Source organism: Ictalurus furcatus, chromosome 25 (genome assembly GCF_023375685.1).
Source record: "Ictalurus furcatus strain D&B chromosome 25, Billie_1.0, whole genome shotgun sequence".
Taxonomy (NCBI): Eukaryota; Metazoa; Chordata; class Actinopteri; order Siluriformes; family Ictaluridae; genus Ictalurus; species Ictalurus furcatus.
The window spans coordinates 11,750,466-11,770,049 of record NC_071279.1 but is presented as its reverse complement, the minus strand read 5'-3'; the positions used below and the strand labels follow the sequence as shown (position 1 = coordinate 11,770,049).

Sequence of the window (19,584 nt, the reverse complement as noted above, 5' to 3'; positions counted from 1 at the left end):
GCTGAGCTCCAGTCGGAGGTCAATGTGGCGGCCTCGTCTACGGAGCTCCAGTAGGAGGTCAACATGGCGGCCTCGTCCACGGAGCTCCAGTCGGAGGTCAACGTGGCAACCTCCTCTCCGGAGCTCCAGTCGGAGGTCAACATGGCGATCTCCTCTCCGGAGCTCCAGCCTAGGACCCACAAGGGGGTCTCATCTGCTGAGCTCCAGCCAGCTATCAACGTGGCAACCTCAACCCCAGAGCTCCAGTCTGAGATCCATGAGGTAGTCTCCCCTGCAGAGCTTCAGTCGGAGGTCAATGTAGCAACCTCCGCTCCAGAGCTCCAGCCTGAGACCCCAGAGGCGGTCTCACCTGCAGAGTTCCTGCCAGAGGTCTGGGGTTGAGGTTGCCATGTTGACTGTTGGCTGGAGCTCGGCACAAATCCCCACAACCATGCTCCAACATCTACAGCAAAACCTTCCCAGAGGAGTGGAGGTGAACTTCATATTATTGCCAATGGTTTTGGAATGGGATATTCACCAAGTACATACTTTATGGGTGTGATGATCAGGTGTCCACATACTTTTGGCCATATCGTGTATATGTAACACACATGAATAGTCTAATATGTAAAGAAACTAATTGTAAACATTTAATATGTAAAAATCCACCTTCATGGGCCTGGTATTTTTACTTTTTTTATATTTCAGCAGGGACCTTTGACCAGATCATTATAATGCCTGAGACCAGAGAGGAATTCCTGTAATGTGAGTTTCATTTGTGTAATTGCTGATATAAATACATCAGAGATTGAAACTAAAGTCTGGTTATATGTTGTATGCATTGCAATAAGCTGTCAGTTTTGGGAATATGCGCGTGTGCGCGTGTGCACGTGTGCATGCGCGTGTGTGCAGGAAGTTGGGGAAAAACAGACGGAAACTTTTCTAGGAATTCAGAGTAGTTACATAATCTCTTCTCAAGTCCAGATACCGGTTGAGCGTTTAAACAAAACAGTCAAAGTACACAAACCTTCAGACACTGGAGCAGACATACCATCAGAATCCTCACAACCCACAGCAATGATCTTACACTACTTAGTAGAATATCTTGATTTGAAGAGCTGGCTTTTAGGATTTTTTATTTTCCTACTACTTCTTGATGCCATCAGGAACAAAAATCCATCCAATTTTCCACCAGGACCATGGCCCCTACCATTTGTGGGAAACATTTTCACTGGGCTTGACTTCAAAACAATAGACAAGGTAGGCTAAAAAGACCATTTGGGCATTTCTTTGTGTGTGTGTGTGTGTGTGTGTGTGTGTGTGTGTGTGTGTGTGTGTATATATATATATATAATAAACAGTATCTCACAAAAGTGAGTACACCCCTCACATTTTTGTAAATATTTGATTATATCTTTTCATGTGACAACACCTGAAGAAATGACACTTTGCTACAATGTAAAGTAGTGAGTGTACAGCTCGTGTAACAGTGTAAATTTGCTGTCCCCTCAAAATAACTCAACACACAGCCATTAATATCTAAACCGCTGGCAACAAAAGTGAGTACACCCCTACGTGAAAATGTCCAAATTGGGCCCAATTAGCCATTTTCCCTCCCTGGTGTCATGTGACTTGTTAGTGTTACAAGGTCTCAAGGGAGCAGGTGTGTTAAAGTTGGTGTCATTGCTCTCACACTCCCTCATACTGGTCACTGGAAGTTCAACATGGCACCTCATGGCAAAGAACTCTCTGAGGAGTGTTTTTCTTCTTTCTCGTTGTATATTTTTGTTAAGTTCTTGAAAAGTTTCATTCAATACTTTTGGCACAAATTTAATTCCACAAAAAACCTTACACAAAGTTACCAAAAAATTTTTTGTGTCAAAGTAATAAAAATATATTGTGATATATAGAAAATGTGCAACCATTATCTTTATCTCTTTTCTCCATTACTTGTATGTATTCAAACTAAGCTTGCTGAGAAGTATGGAGAAGTTTTCAGCCTACGTTGGGGCAGTGAGAAAACTGTGTTTATTTCTGGACATAAAATGGTGAAGGAGGCTCTCATTACTCAGCTGGACAGCTTTGCAGACCGACCTGTTGTCCCTCTCTTTCACAAAATCTTTAACGGACTTGGTAAGTATAATAATAATAATAATAATAATAATAATAATAATAATAATAATAATAATAATTGGGTGGGGCATGTACTGTACTCAATTAATAAATATTGTTTTTGTTCTTCACCATTATTACAAATGATTGTCTTTGATACCAAATTATCAGGAAAATCACTCCCCACCCCCAAAAAACAATATTTTTGAAGACCTAACAGCATGTACACACTATGTACACTCCAAAAATGTCTAGGGTTCTTTTAACCACATAGCTGGGCAACTATTGTTTATAACATACACTGGATTAATTTAGTTTAGCAAAATTGATTGTTCAATTAACCAAACGTGCTGTGTTGAAAAAAATAACCAGAATTTTGGGCCATATTTACCAGTTAATGATGTCTTATTTTCTTACTGTATGTGGGAATTATTTTGCTTAAAGGAATACCTGTAGAAATATGATGTAATGTTCAGCACAGATAAAAGAAGCCTTTATTATAAATTAGGAGGGGAAAAACCACAATCAATAACAATCATGTATTTAAACAGTCTGAACTATATTTATATCTTTAAACATTAAACATTAAAATATTAGTCATCATTTTATTAACATGGAAGTTAACCAGCTTTAGAATTTGTACAATCAGTTATGTAATAAACATATTTGTAAAACATTTATAGTGCTACGTTTACGCTGAAAATACAAGAAGTGGAAATATAACAGCCCAAGTTCCCCTTTATTATCTGTGGAATGACAATTTTATATGTATCACTGATATCTTTGACGTGATCTTTTACAAGCATAATAAAGCTAACACTAATAACCATAATTAGGTGTGTTTGCCCAGTGTAACCTCTTCTACTGACATTGTAAGCTCCTCTGTGTGTTAGCATATGCATTCAGACATATTTCAAAAACTTTCATAGCAGCTTCTGCATGTGAAACAAAAATGAAAAGAAGAATTAAGAGTGGAATCAACTGTATTCACAAAGATGCTTAACATAATTAAGCCCCCTTTATAACATTATATTCTAATAACTCATGGCAGTGTTTTTAGGACGCATATTCACAATGTTCACTGCTAATGCTAGTCAGCTAAATATTAGCTAACCTAATAGGATTTATCTCCTGTTGCCATTTACATTATATATCAGATGTTAATTAATTATAACTGTAACGAAACAGGAGGGGAGGCAGAAGCAAGCGCAGATCAACGTCCTTATTTCCAAGCAGCAGTCAAACACAGGAAACATGGTCAACACTGGACAAGATCAATGAGGTTAAACATAGAACTAAAGTCGAGGCATGGAACGAGAGCAGGACATGAAAATAAGACCGCTTAGCACGCGTAACGCATTCACCATTACATTCAGTGGTTCAAATAATACTGCGCGAAGTACAACGTAACACGAGGGCTTTAAATAGCAAACACAATCAAACTAGAACACAGACAGCTGGGGCAAATCACGACACACCCTCGAACAGCAACCAATGCTTAAACAGGAGGAGACCCAAAACCAAAACCAAAACAAAGGCACGTGTCCATATGCAACAGTTCCGTCTCGTGCACATGTGCTCCCTACAGCCACGCCGCAGTGCCATCTGCCGGCGAGGGCGTAACGATAACCTTTTCTCATGAACTTTTTCTCTCATGGCATGCAGCTTGTCATGTTAACGAGAAACCGCAAAGTGCAAAAATAAAAATAAAATAAAAAAGTCTGTCCTGAAAATTTACTGTAGCAGAAAACTGGCACTGGAGATTCCTTCCAGAAATGTCTCCTTACAGAAAGGTTCACCCATTTTATGGTAAATAACAGTGCATATATTTTAAAATCAGTTTATTACATAAATGTCTGTCTTACAAGTCCCTGTAAATTAACTGTCACATGGCAGTTGCAAGGTATTGACAATGAGACTCCTTCCATAAATGTTAAATAAATGTCTCCTATAAAAAAAAATACATTACCACCTCAACGATTACACATTTTACTTTGAGAAACACTGACACATTTTTGTTATTATTATTCTTAAATTATGTGGAGCATCTGCCATACAAGTGCCTGTATATGAGCTGTTACTAATGAACACATTAATATAAACCTATTGTTCATGTAACAGCCAGAACTACTTTCTGAGCCGCGCTGTTATACAAAAAGAATGCACACCTTCTGACCAATCAGATTCGAGCATTCAGCCATGCTGCGGTATAAACTGGAATATTTTTTGTGCAAGTTCTGTGTTCATTTCTTCCCTTAAACTCCAAAATAACCCAGTGTTTTTTTTTGTTTTTTTTTTGAGTGTACTGACTGTGACCTCATCAAGTGTTTCTAATATTCATGATTGTTACTGAAATATTTTACATGCATTACATGTAATCTTTTTTCATTACATCACCTATAAATATAATCTAATTGGATACACTGAGACTTGCTGTGCCATGCTCTGAAGGTGTTGCTCTCAGTAATGGGTACCTGTGGAAAAACCAGAGGAAGTTTGTCATCACACACCTACGCCACTTTGGTGAAGGGAGGAAGACCCTAGAGCTGAGTATCCAGCAGGAGAGCATAATTCTGTGTGATGCTTTCAAAGCAGAACAGGGTAAGTGGCCACTCTGAAACTTATTATTCAGGAGATTCTTGGAGAGGTTTCTTAGCTAAAGCAGGTTTCCCCATTAACTAAGAAATATACAGTATCTCAGTTCAGGGCTATTTGTTACAAATAATATATGATGTTTATAACAGATTTTCAATAGACATTCCCAGCCAAACTATGTACAGATGCAATCAAAATTATTAAACCTCCATTGCAAATCAGGTTTATTCTCAAAATGTATAGACTTTCAGCTGTTTGCAATGAACGAATCAAACAAAAGCAATTGAAATGTGTCACGAAGTCCACTTAATGAAGGTTAGGACGGATGCAAGTGCAGATAAGAGCTCTTAATAAAGAGAGTCAGACAGACAAATCCAAATCATGAGACAATAGCAGGTTAAAAAACAGGCAATGAGTCAGGCTATCTGCAGACAGGCATAAACTAGGCAAAGCAAGAAACGAGAACGAAAAACAAGAAATAAGATCAATGAACACGAAGAAAAATGAGGAACATGGTATAAACGCTTGGTACTGTGATAATACTCAATAATTTGCAAAGTCATTGTGTTCAAATAGTCTCTTCAAATAAGAGCTTTTAATAAAGAGAAGCAGGCAGCCAAATCCAAATCATGAGACAATAGCGTGGTAAAAAAACAGGCAATGCAGTATGGGAAATATAGTCACCCCCCCCCCCCCAAGGGTGCTTCTCCCGAAGCGGCAAAATACACTCACTCCCTCGGTGGCCCTGGCCCTCTCTGCAAAATGTTCACACAGCCCCTCAAGTTCCAATGCAGGCATTGTCCAACAAGTAGCAGGTGCCTCAAGGAGCCGAAGAGCAGACATGGGGCTAAGGCTGCTTCGCTAGGGTCAGTAGGCGAGACCCAGGCTTGGGAAGTTCTGTCATCAGCTTTAGATGGGGGCTTGACTTGGTGTGGAGCAATGTCCTCAGTGGAGCACAGCGACAGAGCGACGTTCTCAGCGGAGCGACATCCACAGTGGAGCATGGAGGCGGAGCAACATCCTCAGCAGAGCAGGGAAGCGGAGTGTCATTCTTCACCGACTCTGCAGGCTGAACTTGGTTGGCTGTGTCAACAGACTTGGTCATGAGCAGAACTCGGTTGTTCGTGTCCGCAGACTCGGGCGTGAGCAGAACTTGGTTGTTCGTGTCAGCAGACTCAAGCGTGAGCAGAACTTGCATGTCCGTGTCAGCAGACTCAGGCGTGAGCAGAACCTGGTTGTTCGTGTCAGCAGACTCGGGCGTGGGCAGAGCTTGGTTGTCCGTGTCAGCAGACTCGGGCGTGAGCAGATCGTGATTTGTAGTGAAGTCTGCTTCAGGCGTGAACAGAACCTGGTTGGTCGTGACGTCAGCTTCAGGCATGAGCAGAACCTGGTTGGTCGTGACGTCGGCTTCAGGCGTGAGCAGAACCTGGTTGGTCGTGACGTCGGCTTCAGGCGTGAGCAGAACCTGGTTGGACATGACGTCGGCTTCAGGCATGAGGAGAACTTGGTTGGTCATGTCAACAAACTCGGGCTTGAGCATAACTTGGGCGTGACGTCGGCTTCAGGCGTGAGCAGAACCTGGTTGGTCGGGATTTTGGTTTCAGGCATGAGGAAAACTTGGTTCGTCGTGTCAACAGACTCAGACGTGAGCAGAACCTGGTTGGTCATGACGTTGGTCTCAGGCATGAGGAGAACTTGGTTGGTCGTGTCAGCGACCTTGGACTGGAACTTGGTGTGGGAGGTCACCTTATCGAGCTCAGACTGGAATTTGGCGTGGGAGGTCGCCTCGTCGACCTCAGACAGGAACGTGTCTTGGGAGGCCGTCTCTTCGACCTCAGACAGAAACGTGTCTTGGGAGGCCGTCTCTTCGACCTCAGACCGAAACGTGTCTTGGGAGGCAGTCTCTTCGACCTCAGACCGGAAGGTGTCTTGGGAGGCCGTCTCTTCAACCTCGGACATGAACTTGGCTTGAGAGGCCGTCTCTTCGACCTCGGACATGAACTTAGTTTTGGAGGCTGTCTCTTCGACCTCAGACGGGAACTTGTTTTGAGAGGTCGTCTCTTCGACCTTGGACAGGAACCGCCACGTGAGTCTCCTGCTGGAGCTTTGGGGATGAGACTGCGTCGTGGGTCTCATGCTGGAGCTCTGGGGATGAGACTGCCTCATGGGTCTCATGCTGAAGCTCTGGGGATGAGACAGCCTCGTGTATCTCCTGCTGGAGCTCTGGGCAGGAGGTCGCCATGTTGACCTCCTATTGAGGCTCTGGAGCTGAAACTACTCCGTGGGTCTCGTGCTGGAGCTCTGCAGGTGAGACCACTGCTCGGGTCTCAGGTTGGAGCCTTGAGGAGGAGGTCACCCTGTTTGCCTTCTCATAATAGGTGGTGAATGGCAGGGCAGGTTTATCTGTGAGGCTGACCCCCTCCAAATGATGTTCCAGGACTGCCTTGGATTCTGGACTCCCAAACACCGTAAGGAATAGTCCCACAAACTGAGTTACATTCTCAAGTCCCCTGGATCCCATGGCCACTAGACGCTGCGCCCACTGGGGGGCTGGGCCAAAAAACCGGGACAACATGAACCTTATCCATTGCTTCTCGTTGGGCATGGGGTCTGCTAGGCTTGCAAAATAGAACTGGCAGTCAACAAGAAAATATTCAGGGTAGCCAAAAAACCCATCATACGGATCTGGGAGATCTATGACAGTCCACTGGGGCAACTGGATCGAATCCAAAGCTGGGACGGTTTGCTTGGTTTCCCTAGCATGGCGTCCTCTCCATCTTCCTGCTGCATCCATGGTGAGGTGAAATATTCTGTCACGAAATCCACGTAATGAATGTTAGTACGGATGCAAGTGCAGCTAAGAGCTTTTAATAAAGAGAGGCAGGCAGACAAATCCAAATCATGAGACAATAACGTGGTCAAGCAACAGGCAATGGGTCAGGCGATCTGCAAACAGGCATAAACTAGGCAAGGCAAGAAACAAGAATGAGAAACAAGATCAATGAACATGAAGCGAAATGAGGAACAGGGTACAAACGCTTGATATGGTGATAATACTCAATACTTTGCAAAGTCGTTGTGTTCAAACAGTCTCTTTATACTGTGGTTGTGAGTGCTGTGAATTTGATACAGGTGCACGTGATGAGAATGAATGTGAGTGTTCTGGGAAATGCAGTCCATGGCGGCCATGTTTGTAGGCTGTAGTGCAGGATGGGAAATGTAGTCACTGGTTTGCTGTGATATAACAAAATGGTTCAATAGTTCACGAATTTTTCAAGTGGTTTCCCCAAATTCAACTGAAAATTCAATGTATAATGACTTCACCCAATCTCAAAATTATTCAACCCCTACATGGTAAGCAACTTTAGTACTTAGTAGAGCACCCTTTTGCTGTTATGATCTGCTGTAAATTATGTCCTTTCCTCCTTAGATTTATATAGCACTTTTCTAGACACTCAAAGTGCTTTACATTGTATGAGGGGGACATCTCCTCAAACACCACCAGTGTGTAGCAACCTTAGTTTTCCACAGGAGGTCTACCATCCAGGTACTGGCCAGGCTCAACCCTGCTTGGCTACAGTGGACAACCAAGCAAGAGCAACAAGCATATCTGGCACATCACCCTGGACAAAAGGAGATGCATAGCTTCTGACAGCATTCTCGAGGAATCTTGGCCCATTCCTCATGAGGAATGACCTCCAGTTCAGTAATATTCTTGGGTTTGTGTGCTGCAACCGCCTTCTTCAAATCCCACCAGAGATTTTCTGTGGGGTTCAATGCAGGTGACTATGATGGCCCTGTAGAATCTTCCAGGAATTCTTCTGCAACCAAGTCTTTGTGGAATTTGAGGTATGCTTGGGATCATTGTCCTGTTGGAAGGTCCAATGGCACCCAAGCTTCAGCTTCCTCACAGACGGTATGATGTTTTCTCCTAGGATTTCCTGATACTTCAATGAATCCATCTTGCCTTCCACACGCTGCAATTTTCCAGTGCCAGAGGACGCAAAGCAGCCCCAGAGCATCACCAAGCCACCAACATGATTGACTGTGGACAGAGTGTTCTTTCTTCATGCTTCTTCCTTCAGACATGCTGCTGAGCCATCGTGCCAAAAAGTTCCTGGTTTATTAAAAAGTTCTGTGGCTTATTTATATGATTTCGAGACAAATTTTCTTGTGCTTTTGGGTCAGTAGTGATGTACGTCTTGGAGTTCTGGCATGGAAACCTTCTGCATTTAGTACGTGCCTTACTGTGCTCACTGAAACCTCAGTGCCTGTTGCCACCAAGTCTTGCTGCAGGTCTTTTGTAGTCCCTCGAGGGTTTTTCACAACCTCCCTTCTCAGAAATCTGGTTGCAGCCATTGATAGCTTCCTTTTTCTGCCCCATCCAGGTACTTCATAAATTTGCTGCCACTAGCCAGTTCAGGGATTTCATGTGTTCCAGTTCAAGCACACCTGATGCAACTAATGAAGCCCTTGATTAGTTGCATCAGGTGTGTTTGAGACAACACCTGTTTTGCATATTTGTGGTGTTGTGAGGGATTCTATTCAAGGGGTTGAATAATTTTGAAACTGGAGAAGTCATTATAAGTTGCATTTTCAGTTGAATTTGAGGAAAGCACTTGAAGCATTCCTTGTGTTGAACTATTTCAGTTGCTTTTGTTTGATTTGTTCATTGCAAACCACTGAAAGTCTGTAAATTTTGACATTAAACCTGATTTACAATGGGGGTTGAATAACAATGACTACGTTTACACTTACAGCAGTAATCTAATTATTGACCTTAATCTGAGTAAGATAATAATGTGATTAAGGTGTTTACATGAGTCACTTTTAGAATACTCCTGTCATGTTCCCGTTTTACATGTTTTAGAACATAATTAGATTAACAGCCCACGTCATTACGTCAACGCGCTACGCCGTCCGACGTCCCTCCAGAATTTCACGTATCAACATACAGTTCGTCTTCGTTATGGTCCCGTATACAGTTTTGGGTGTTTTTATTTTTTTTTTTTTACGAACACTTTAAGTGCAGTTAATTATTTGTCATGCTATACGTGCTAATAGACAACTGCTTGAAGTGGTGGGTGTGTCCCAAATCGCGTAGTTACCATCTATATAGTAGCCGAGATACATGTATTTTCCCCACTACAGGCCTATAGTAGGAAAGTATGCGATTTGGGACACAGCCAAACTCTCTTGTTCGCGGTAAAACGTAAAACTGCCGTGTGTGATCGTGTCCTGTCGCAAAATGCAGTGAAAACTCCCACACGACGTTCATAATGTGATTAAGGTGTTTACATGTCACTACTACACATCCATAATGCGACTAAAACAGGAGTACTCCACCTGTCTTAATTAGATTATTGCTTACTTCGATTATGACCTTAATTAGATTAAGGTAAGTAAAAACTGCTGTTTACATGGTAGTTTCTTAATTAGAGTATGGTCTTAATTGGATTAAGAGTGGATTATTGTTGTCCATGTAAACGCAGCTATTGATTGCAACTGTATATAAGGTACAAATCATATTTTTGTGCCCATTTAGGTCCTTTTAATCCCCAGTTTTTCATCAACAATGCAGTCGCAAACATCATCTCTGCACTAGTTTTTGGTCATCGCTTTGAATACCACGATGAGAATTTCCTGAATATCTTGCGTTTGGATGCTGAAGCCATTGTTTTGGCAGGTTCTGACCGAGCTCAGGTCAGTAGGCAGAAATTCTGCTCTTAGAGCAATTCAAACAATTTTTATTCAAATAAAACTTTGATGATTTCCTAGATTATATTACATTAAATATCACATATGCAACTCTAATTTGCGACTAGCTTATTATGTGATGCTACATTATGTGATGTATTCACAAATAGATTCACCATTGTCTAATTTTTGTGTCCTCTGTGGAATCTTGTAGCTGTATAATGCCTTCCCTCGCCTCTTTGAATACCTTCCTGGTCCGCATCAGAAGATGTTTGCCAACTACGCAAAAATAATAGAGTTCTTAAAAGAAGAACTAAGAAGACACAAGGAGGACTGGGATCCCTCAAATCCTCGGGATTACATCGACAGTTTCCTTCTAGAAATGGAAAAGGTTTGTTTAAAATGTTAGCACATTTTCTCTGGAACAGGATGTGGGCCTGATTCGCAAAAAAATAAATGGCAAGGAACCAGTCATGGACAACGTTTAACACTTCTCTTTTTAAATAATTTAGAAAAAGAGTGATCCTGAAGCTGGATTTAATGTCGAGACGTTATTGATTGCAATGCTGGATATGCTTGAAGCAGGGACAGAAAGCACAGCCACTACAATACGCTGGGGTCTTCTCTTCATGATGAAGTATCCTGAGATACAGAGTGAGCACATGCATACACCATTTCATAAACATCATAAGTCAGTACTTACTGAGGAACATGGAGAAGGAGTCTGTTGAGTCTGAAAACTATACAGTCCTAGATTTAATTTGCTTCACAATTATTTTTCAAAGTATGATGATTGTCTTATTTTTCCAGAAAAGGTACAGGCAGAGATAGACAAAGTTATTGGACAGTCACGCCAGACAAGCATGGCCAACAAACCCAACATGCCCTATACTGAGGCTGTTATTCATGAGATTCAAAGGATGGGCAACATTGTGCCTCTGGGTTTATCCAAGATGGCTTCTAAAGATACTGTACTGGGTGGATTCTTCATACCAAAGGTTTGACCTTAATCACCAAATAAATAATAATTATGTATACACAAATACAGTGTAAAACATTATATTTCTATCATTAGGGCACAACTGTGACTACAAACCTATCGTCTGTGCTTAATGACAAGAACGAGTGGGAAACACCAGGCACGTTTAACCCAAGACACTTTCTGGATGATCAAGGCAAGTTCCTGAAGAAGGATGCTTTCCTTCCCTTTTCAGCAGGTACAGCAAATATTCAATGCTATATACTGTAGATGTCTGACAAATGAACAATACAAACAAAAAATAACAGTTAATGTAATACTTAGAACAAGATGTCTTATTTATGCTTTATGCAGGTAAGAGATCATGTGTGGGGGAGCAGCTGGCTCGTATGGAGCTCTTCCTGTTTTTCACCTCTCTGTTGCAGTGCTTTACATTCTCCCCTGGTCCTGGAGACGAGCTCAGCTTGGAAGGCCAGCTGGGCTTCACATATGCACCCAGACCTTACTGCATGTGTGTCACCCCACGCTAAGAGCCCATACACAAATATATATGCTTTTAAGCTATTTGTTGTAAGAAACTTTATTTTGACCCCTGTGATCCAGGGGTGATCCAACAGCTATGTTCTATTTTAATTAGAAATTACAAGCATTAAGACTTATTTTGGTTTATAGTACAGAATAGCTATAATGCACAATATATTGTTTGACATGATTCAGTTTTAACCACACTATAATTCTCCCTTTACTGTTAGGGGAAATATTTCTTCAAACACCTTTGCTTTTGGCATATATAGTATCTCAGAAAAGTAAGTACACCCCTCACATTTTTATAAATATTTGATTATATCTTTTAATGTGACAACACTGGGAAAAAATGACACTTTGCTACAATGTAAAGTAGTGAGTGTATAGCTTGTGTAACAGTGTAAATTTGCTGTCCCCCCACATTGTAGCAAAGTGCCATTTTTTTCAGTGTTGTCACATTAAAAGATATAATCAAATATTTACAAAAATGTGAGGGGTGTACTTACTTTTCTGAGATACTGTAATTCAGTCCTATTTTATTTGTATAGTGCTTTTAACAATGGATATTGTCATAAAGCAGCTTTACAGTAATATATAAATTCAGAATATACAATTTAAATGTATGAATATATCCCTAATGAGCAAGGAAAAACTCCCTGAGATGATATGAGGAAGAAACCTTGAGAGGAACCAGACTCAAAAGGGAACCCATATTCGATCGATCGATCTACAAACTACTTTCACACACTACAGACAATTTGGAAATGCCACTCAACCTACAAGGCATGTTGAACTGGAGTACGAAACTGGAGTACCTGTCGGAAACCCCTGCAGCATAACGAGAACATGCAGACTCTGCACACACACAGGGTGGAGGAACCCCAACCCTGGAGGTGCAAGGCAAACATGCTAATCACTAAGCCACCATGCCATCCCAATATAAAACCATTACAAACATTATGTTACATATAGTTTTCTTTACCATAACTGTCTAAGATATTCATTAAAATAAACACGTTCAAAGTATCTCCTGTTTAATGTCATACATGTCTAAGCATCAGCTCTGGTGAACTTATCACATTTGGAATCATGAAAAAATTTTCCACTAGTAACTCATGAAAGACCATGTTACATAACACAAGCCTTGTGTCTTTCTGTAGCACTATTTGCAGCTGTTCAAATCCCACAAGTCACATAATGTGACCACTTTTTATTATGATGTTCTGTGTATGGTGAACAAATTTTTTTTATTAAATTATTGTGGCTTTTCAAAATCATTGTACTGTATGTAAAAAGGAGGGTGGACTTCAGTGGGGAAAACAGCACTGGAGTGTGCTTCCCATGGAGCAGAACGTAAATAGTTAATTTTGGCCTCTGTTTTACTTGGAGACCACAAGAGGCTGATTATGTAACCATGAACTCCTGAACCGTGTGCACAGCTGTAGACATGTTAGCTTGAGGTACACTAGAGGACTATCCAAAGCATTGCTCCAAATAATCTGTCCTCGGGCCAAGATGATTTTTTATTCCTTCTACGAGCTGTTCACTTTTAAAGAGTGGCTGATTTTCACTGCAGTTCTCTTGTTTTTTATTCATATTATTTGGAACAAAAATTCACCTAACTTTCCTCCTGGACCTCTGCCTTTTCCTTTCCTGGGAAATGTATTTACAGGGGTGACTATAAAACGATGAATAAGGCGAGAGTTTTTTTTCCCCTTTTTTTAAAGTCTAATAATGACTATAGAAACAAAGTGATAACTAATTGTGCTGTAACTCAGTATTAAACAAATGAACTATTAAATATTTATAGTGTGATCTATATTACTAAACCAGATGCATTTGATATCTTTAAGTTGGTACACTATGCTAAATTAGTGATGAATCAGTTCTTACAGAATAGTATTTGTTTGAAAGGTTAAGTCTATGGTTAAACATAAACTTTAGGTGGTAACACTTTGTGACTAAAATGCTCATTTTCAAATGCTAAGTAAGTATGAAAAAATGACAGTGATTTCAATACACATTGATTGTATGTTAAAATTTCTTTTTTCCCCCCAGTTAGCAGAAAAGTATGGGAAGGTTTTCAGTCTCAGGAGAGGTTCTAGCAAAATTGTGTATGTTTCTGGATATAAGATGGTGAAAGAAGCTTTTGTCATTCAAGGAGAAAGCTTTGCTTGTTGTGTTCCACCTTTATTTGATGAAATTTACAAAGGCAGAGGTAAGTCTGAACATCTGAACATGTGTGGATACAATATTTTTTTTATCATATATTCAGTATGTTTAGAAGACTACACCAAATAAGTATTTAGCACTTTCCATTGAATGTGAGTGTACATCCTCCAGTGTGTACAGTGTGCATTGTGTTATCATTTAGATTACTAAATAGCATTAATGAAAGTAAAATATGGCTCCGCCTGCACCTTGAGGTTGGATGTACATGTTTACAAAAAAAAAAATTCTCTTTTACTTTAACCTTCTTTTTTCTGATTCATATAACTTATTGTTCTTCTGTATAATGGAACATGGGTGGAAAAGGACTATCATTTACCAATGGCTACTCATGGAAGAAGCACCAACAATTTGCTATTAGTTACTTCAAGAACTTCGGAGAGAAAAGAGAGACTCTACAACACAAAATCCAGCAGGAATGCTACTTCCTGTGTGAAGCATTCAAAGAGGAACAGGGTGAGTTCTGTAGTAGTGGAGAAAGAAGAGTATTATTAAGGAAATTTCAGGTGTACTACAGCACAGATCTCTGATTCAGGCTCTGATTCAAGCCTGAGCTTGGGTTACTGTCTGTCTGTTGTTTTGCATGTTCTTCCTGCATCTGCATGGGTTTTCACTGGGTTCTCCAGTTTCCTCCCACATCCCAAAAATATGCCTGTTGGTGGACTGGCTATTGTAAATTAGGCCTAGGTGTAAATGAGTGTCCAGAGCCTTGTGTCCAGTGTTTCAAGCATAGGCCAACACTGACCAGGAAAAAGCAGTTACTGAAGATAAATAAATTAATTCATTTATAATGGACGAATGAATGAATCATTTCTTGACTATCAAAAGAGTTGGATATGAACTGTTGGGAGCTGCCATATTACTGCCAGCCTCACATGCAAACACAATCTCAGTTTACCATGATCCTTAATAAATCCCATCACAACCTGCGTTAATTAATAACAAGAGCGCCGTTTCCCCAAGTCCATCCCATGATTACTAATCATACACACCTGTTACCAATCACACTAATCCCTCAAATAATGAAGTCTTGCTATTGTGCTCTGTCAGTCATGAGTCCAAGCCTTTTGTTTGGTTTGACATTCTGCTTGTCTTACGGTACAAAGTTTGAGTTTGTCCAAGTACCTGCTCTTCACTATGAGTGGGCTACATGCTTTGGATTGCTTGCTTTGATTTTCATTTTTAATAAACTTGAATTTACATTCGAACCCTGTGCAAACTTCTGGTTCATTAATACACAGAGAAGACATTCAATAGCATTTCATTGGGGACCAGATTTATCAAATAAATAAAAAAAAGTTGAAAATGATTATATCCATCACATAAGTCATCACTCATTGTACTTATACAATCAGGTGCACCTACCATGTAGGCCATTTTGTTAGTATAAAATTATAGACGGTATATGTTGCTATGCCCCCAAAAGGGATCAGATATTATTCCTTCCGAGCACAGTATGGAATGGCATGGCAATGGCATGGAAGTGTCATGTTAATGAGTGTTGTGCTGTTGTGGGCGTATCAGGTACAGCAGTGTACCCATTTTAAAATAAGAGTTCAACAAGGTACTGTATGTCCAATGTCAGTAACTCCAAATGAGATATTCAGATTGTATAATTTTTTTTGTTCAACTGCAGGCTGTCCATTTGACCCTCTCATCAAAATTAATAATGCAGTAGCCAATGTGATTGGCACCCTGGTATTTGGGCATCGCTACGAGTATGATGACATTCAGTTTCAGAAACTTCTACGCATGAGCGCAGAGTCGGTGTATCTCACTGGCTCTGTGTGGAATGAGGTAAAGGATTCAGGTTGTCACTCTAACGAACAAAAATGAAGTGCATCAGCTCAAATTAGGGCTAATTAATGAGAAAAATACTCTTTAAATCAAAATACGCTGTACAACCTCCAACATTTATTAGCAATAAACAACTCAATTTGAGAATATTTTGTGTATTGTTATATATAATTATTATAAAGCAACATTCTGTGCTTTACTGCTTTCAGTTGTATGATGCATATCCAAGCATAATGAAAATCTTACCAGGACCTCATCACACTATAATAGCAAACTATCACAGACTGGCAGCCTTTTTGGGAGAGAAGACTGAGAAACAGAAACAGGACTAGGACCCGAATGAGCCTCGAGATTACATCCACTCCTACTTAACAGAAATTGAGATGGTAGTCAAAATGTATAATTGAAAGATGCTAATGATAAGATATAGTTTAGTATTATGTATTGGTTTATTACATATAGGCTAGAAGAAGAAAAATTTTTGTGGACACCTGAACATCACACCCATACATGTTTCTTCTCCAAACTGTTGCCACAAAGTTGGAAGCACACATTTGTACAGGATGATTTTATATACTATAGAAGTACAATTTCACTGGAACTAAGAGGCCCAAAGCTGTTTCAGCATGGCAATACCCCTGTGCACAAATGAAGACATGAGCGCCATGAAAACCTGGTTTGGCAATGTTGGCATGGAAGAATTTGAGTGTTTTGAACAGCGCCCTGACTGAACACCTTTGGGATGAACTGGAACATCGACTGCACCCCAGACCTCCTCACCCAACATCAGTGCCTGTCCTCACTAATGCTCTTGTGGCTGAATGATCACAAATCCCCACAGCCACGCTCCAAAATCTGGTGGAAAGCCTTCCCAGAAAAGTGGAGGATATTATAACAGTAAAGGGGGACCAACTCCATGTTAATGCCCATGGATTTAGAATGGCCACATATGGGTGTGATGATCAGGTGTCCACATACTCTTGGCCATATATGATTGTTCATTCATTTTGCTCTAGATGTTCTGTTTAATTTGCATTTCCTGAAACAATTTTCAGAGGAGAAATGACAAGTAGGGCCAGTTTAACACAGACAACTTGGAATGGTGTATGGTAGACCTGTTTGAGGGAGGAACCGAGACAACAACTAACACCCTACGCTGGGCTCTGCTTTACATGATAAAATATCCACAGATACAGGGTTAGTATTGGTAAACAAAAGTTTACGGACACCTGACCATCACACCCATATGTGCTTTTTGAACATCCCATTCCAGATTATTCTCCCTTTTGCTGTTATAATAACCTGAAATAGGTTTGGGCTCCTTAAATCCTAAGGCGCACATATGGGTGTGTTGGTCAGGTGTCCACAAATTTATAGTGCAATATAGTGTATATTAAACTTATTAAATCAACCATAAAATTGCCTTTCCTTCCAATTAGAGAAAGTCCAGGAAAAGATTGGATGTGTGATTGGACAGACATGTTTCCCCACTATGGCAGACAAAGCCAACATGCCCTACACCAATGCTGTCCTTCATGAAGTGCAGAGGAAAGGTGATATTATCCCACTGAATATGGCCAAGGTGGCCACAAAAGACACTGGGGGATATTCAGTACCAAAGGTAAGGGGGAATGCATTTTCGTAGTCAAACTTAAAGAGTTATTCATTTATCTTTAGTAACCGCTTTATCCTGATCAGGGTTGTGGTTGATCCAAAGCCTATCGCAGGAACACTGGGCACAAGGCAGGAGAGTTCACTGAAAATGGAATGCCAGTCCAACACATGGCATACTGAAAGATTTTACTGAAAGGTGGTAGAGCTGGTTGTCCACTAATCATAGGGTTGGCGGTTCAATTCCTGGCCCACATAACCCCAAGTTGCTCCCGATAGCAAGTTAGCACCTTGCATCGCAGCTCTTCTACCATTGGTGTGTGAGCGTGTGTGAGTGAATGGGCAAATGAGAACCAGTGTAAAGCGCTTGGGAACCATCCATCCATCCATCCATCCTCTATACCGCTTTATCCTTTTCAGGGTCACGGGAAACCTGGAACCTATCCCAGGGAGCATCAGGCACAAGGCGGGATATACCCTGGACAGGGTGCCAATCCATTGCAGGGCACAATGCATCTTATATACACATTCACACACCCATTCATACACTATGGACACTTTAGACACACCAATCAACCTACCATGCATGTCTTTGGACTGGGGGAGGAAACCGGAGTACCCGGAGGAAACCCCCGCAGCACGGGGAGAACATGCAAACTCCGCACACACAGGGCCACGGTGGGAATCAAACCCTGGAGGTGTGAGGCAAACGTGCTAACCACTAAGCCACAGTGTGCGCTTTGGAACCACTAAGGTTAAAAAAAGTGCTATATAAGTGCAGACCATTTACCATTTTCTCTAAAATATAGAGGAAATGATTACTTAAAGTTTATTAAACAGATACTAAACTATACTATATGTTATACTGATTATTTCTTCTTCAATTAATAACCCCCAGTATTCAATTTTATAATTATTTTAGACAATTTTGCTTTTGTTCATAGGGAACCATAATAATTACCAACCTCTCTTCTGTGCTGCATGATAAAAATGAGTGGGAAACACCAGACACTTTCAACCCAGAGCACTTTCTCGATTCAGAGGGCCATTTCCACAGGAGAGATGCTTTCCTTCCGTTCTCTGCAGGTACAACGAAATGTATTCATTATCTAAGTCTACATAATGCATCTTATATGCAGTGTTATTTGCCAAGCTAAGCTGTTGAAATTGAAAAAGTCCTGCTCTTTAGATGGCTGTGCATCGTAGGTAAGGGGATGTGTCCTGGTGAGTACCTGGCTCGTGTGGAATTGTTCCTTCTCTTCACTTGCCTCCTGCAGAAGTTTACATTTCACCGTCCACCTGGAGAAGAGCCCAGTATGGACAGTCAGCTTGGCTTTACTAAGGTCCCCATGCCATACAAGTTGTGTGCCTCCCAACGTTGAAGGATAGATTTGTAGGCATAACTGAAAACATGGTAGTGTTCAACAAAGATGCATGACATGAAAGTATTTCATATTGAACTTTACTAAGTGACTTACATACAGCATGTCTTTGAAGAAAGTTTTAAATCTAACTTCATTTTGGAATTATTATCAGTATTTATGGAGTAAACATAATAAATTTGTCATTCAGCTTGGGTTCAAGCGTTTTGGAAAGTTGTTTTTTTTAAAGAGAGCTGTTGTCAAGCTACTCCTTGACCCCTCCGACCACTGCAATTACCGTCTAATCTCCAACACACCTGCCATTTCTATCTGATTTCTGAAGAAAGTTGTTGCCTAACAGCTTTGTATTTTCTAAGTAAGAATAACAAGCTTGATGTATTTCAATCTGGTTTTAACTTTCACTGGTTCAGTGAGTGTATGCTCAGTGAATGTTTTCTCTTTTATTCCAACTATTTTAAAGTTCAGCTTTTCAAATGCCGACTTGAATAATCTATGAGCGGTAAAGAATGGTCCAGCCTATTTCATTGACTAAATAATATAAAATTCAAGCATTTATGAAGAAATTCATAAGCAGGAAGCTCAGAGGATATGTGAAATAAATATGGAATTTATTATATTTCTAAAGTTTTTAAAGCTGCATTTATGTCACCCATGTCTGAGCATGTATACACTCTGGAA

The 19,584-nt window shown here is 40.6% G+C and overlaps 1 protein-coding gene and 1 pseudogene across 1 annotated transcript; both read left to right on the top strand.

Annotated features, from left to right (window-relative positions):
- The first annotated feature begins 822 nt into the window (after positions 1-822).
- On the top strand, positions 823-12,913 carry LOC128601408 (cytochrome P450 2J2-like). Its single transcript, XM_053614598.1, has 9 exons — positions 823-1,239; positions 1,950-2,112; positions 4,543-4,692; positions 10,232-10,389; positions 10,598-10,774; positions 10,896-11,037; positions 11,194-11,381; positions 11,459-11,600; positions 11,717-12,913. The coding sequence occupies exons 1-9, from the start codon at positions 1,057-1,059 to the stop codon at positions 11,890-11,892; spliced, it is 1,479 nt and encodes a 492-aa protein (XP_053470573.1). The 5' UTR covers positions 823-1,056; the 3' UTR covers positions 11,893-12,913.
- A 1,303-nt stretch (positions 12,914-14,216) lies between these two features.
- LOC128601410 (cytochrome P450 2J2-like) lies at positions 14,217-19,189 on the top strand (annotated as a pseudogene).
- Positions 19,190-19,584: the final 395 nt, after the last annotated feature.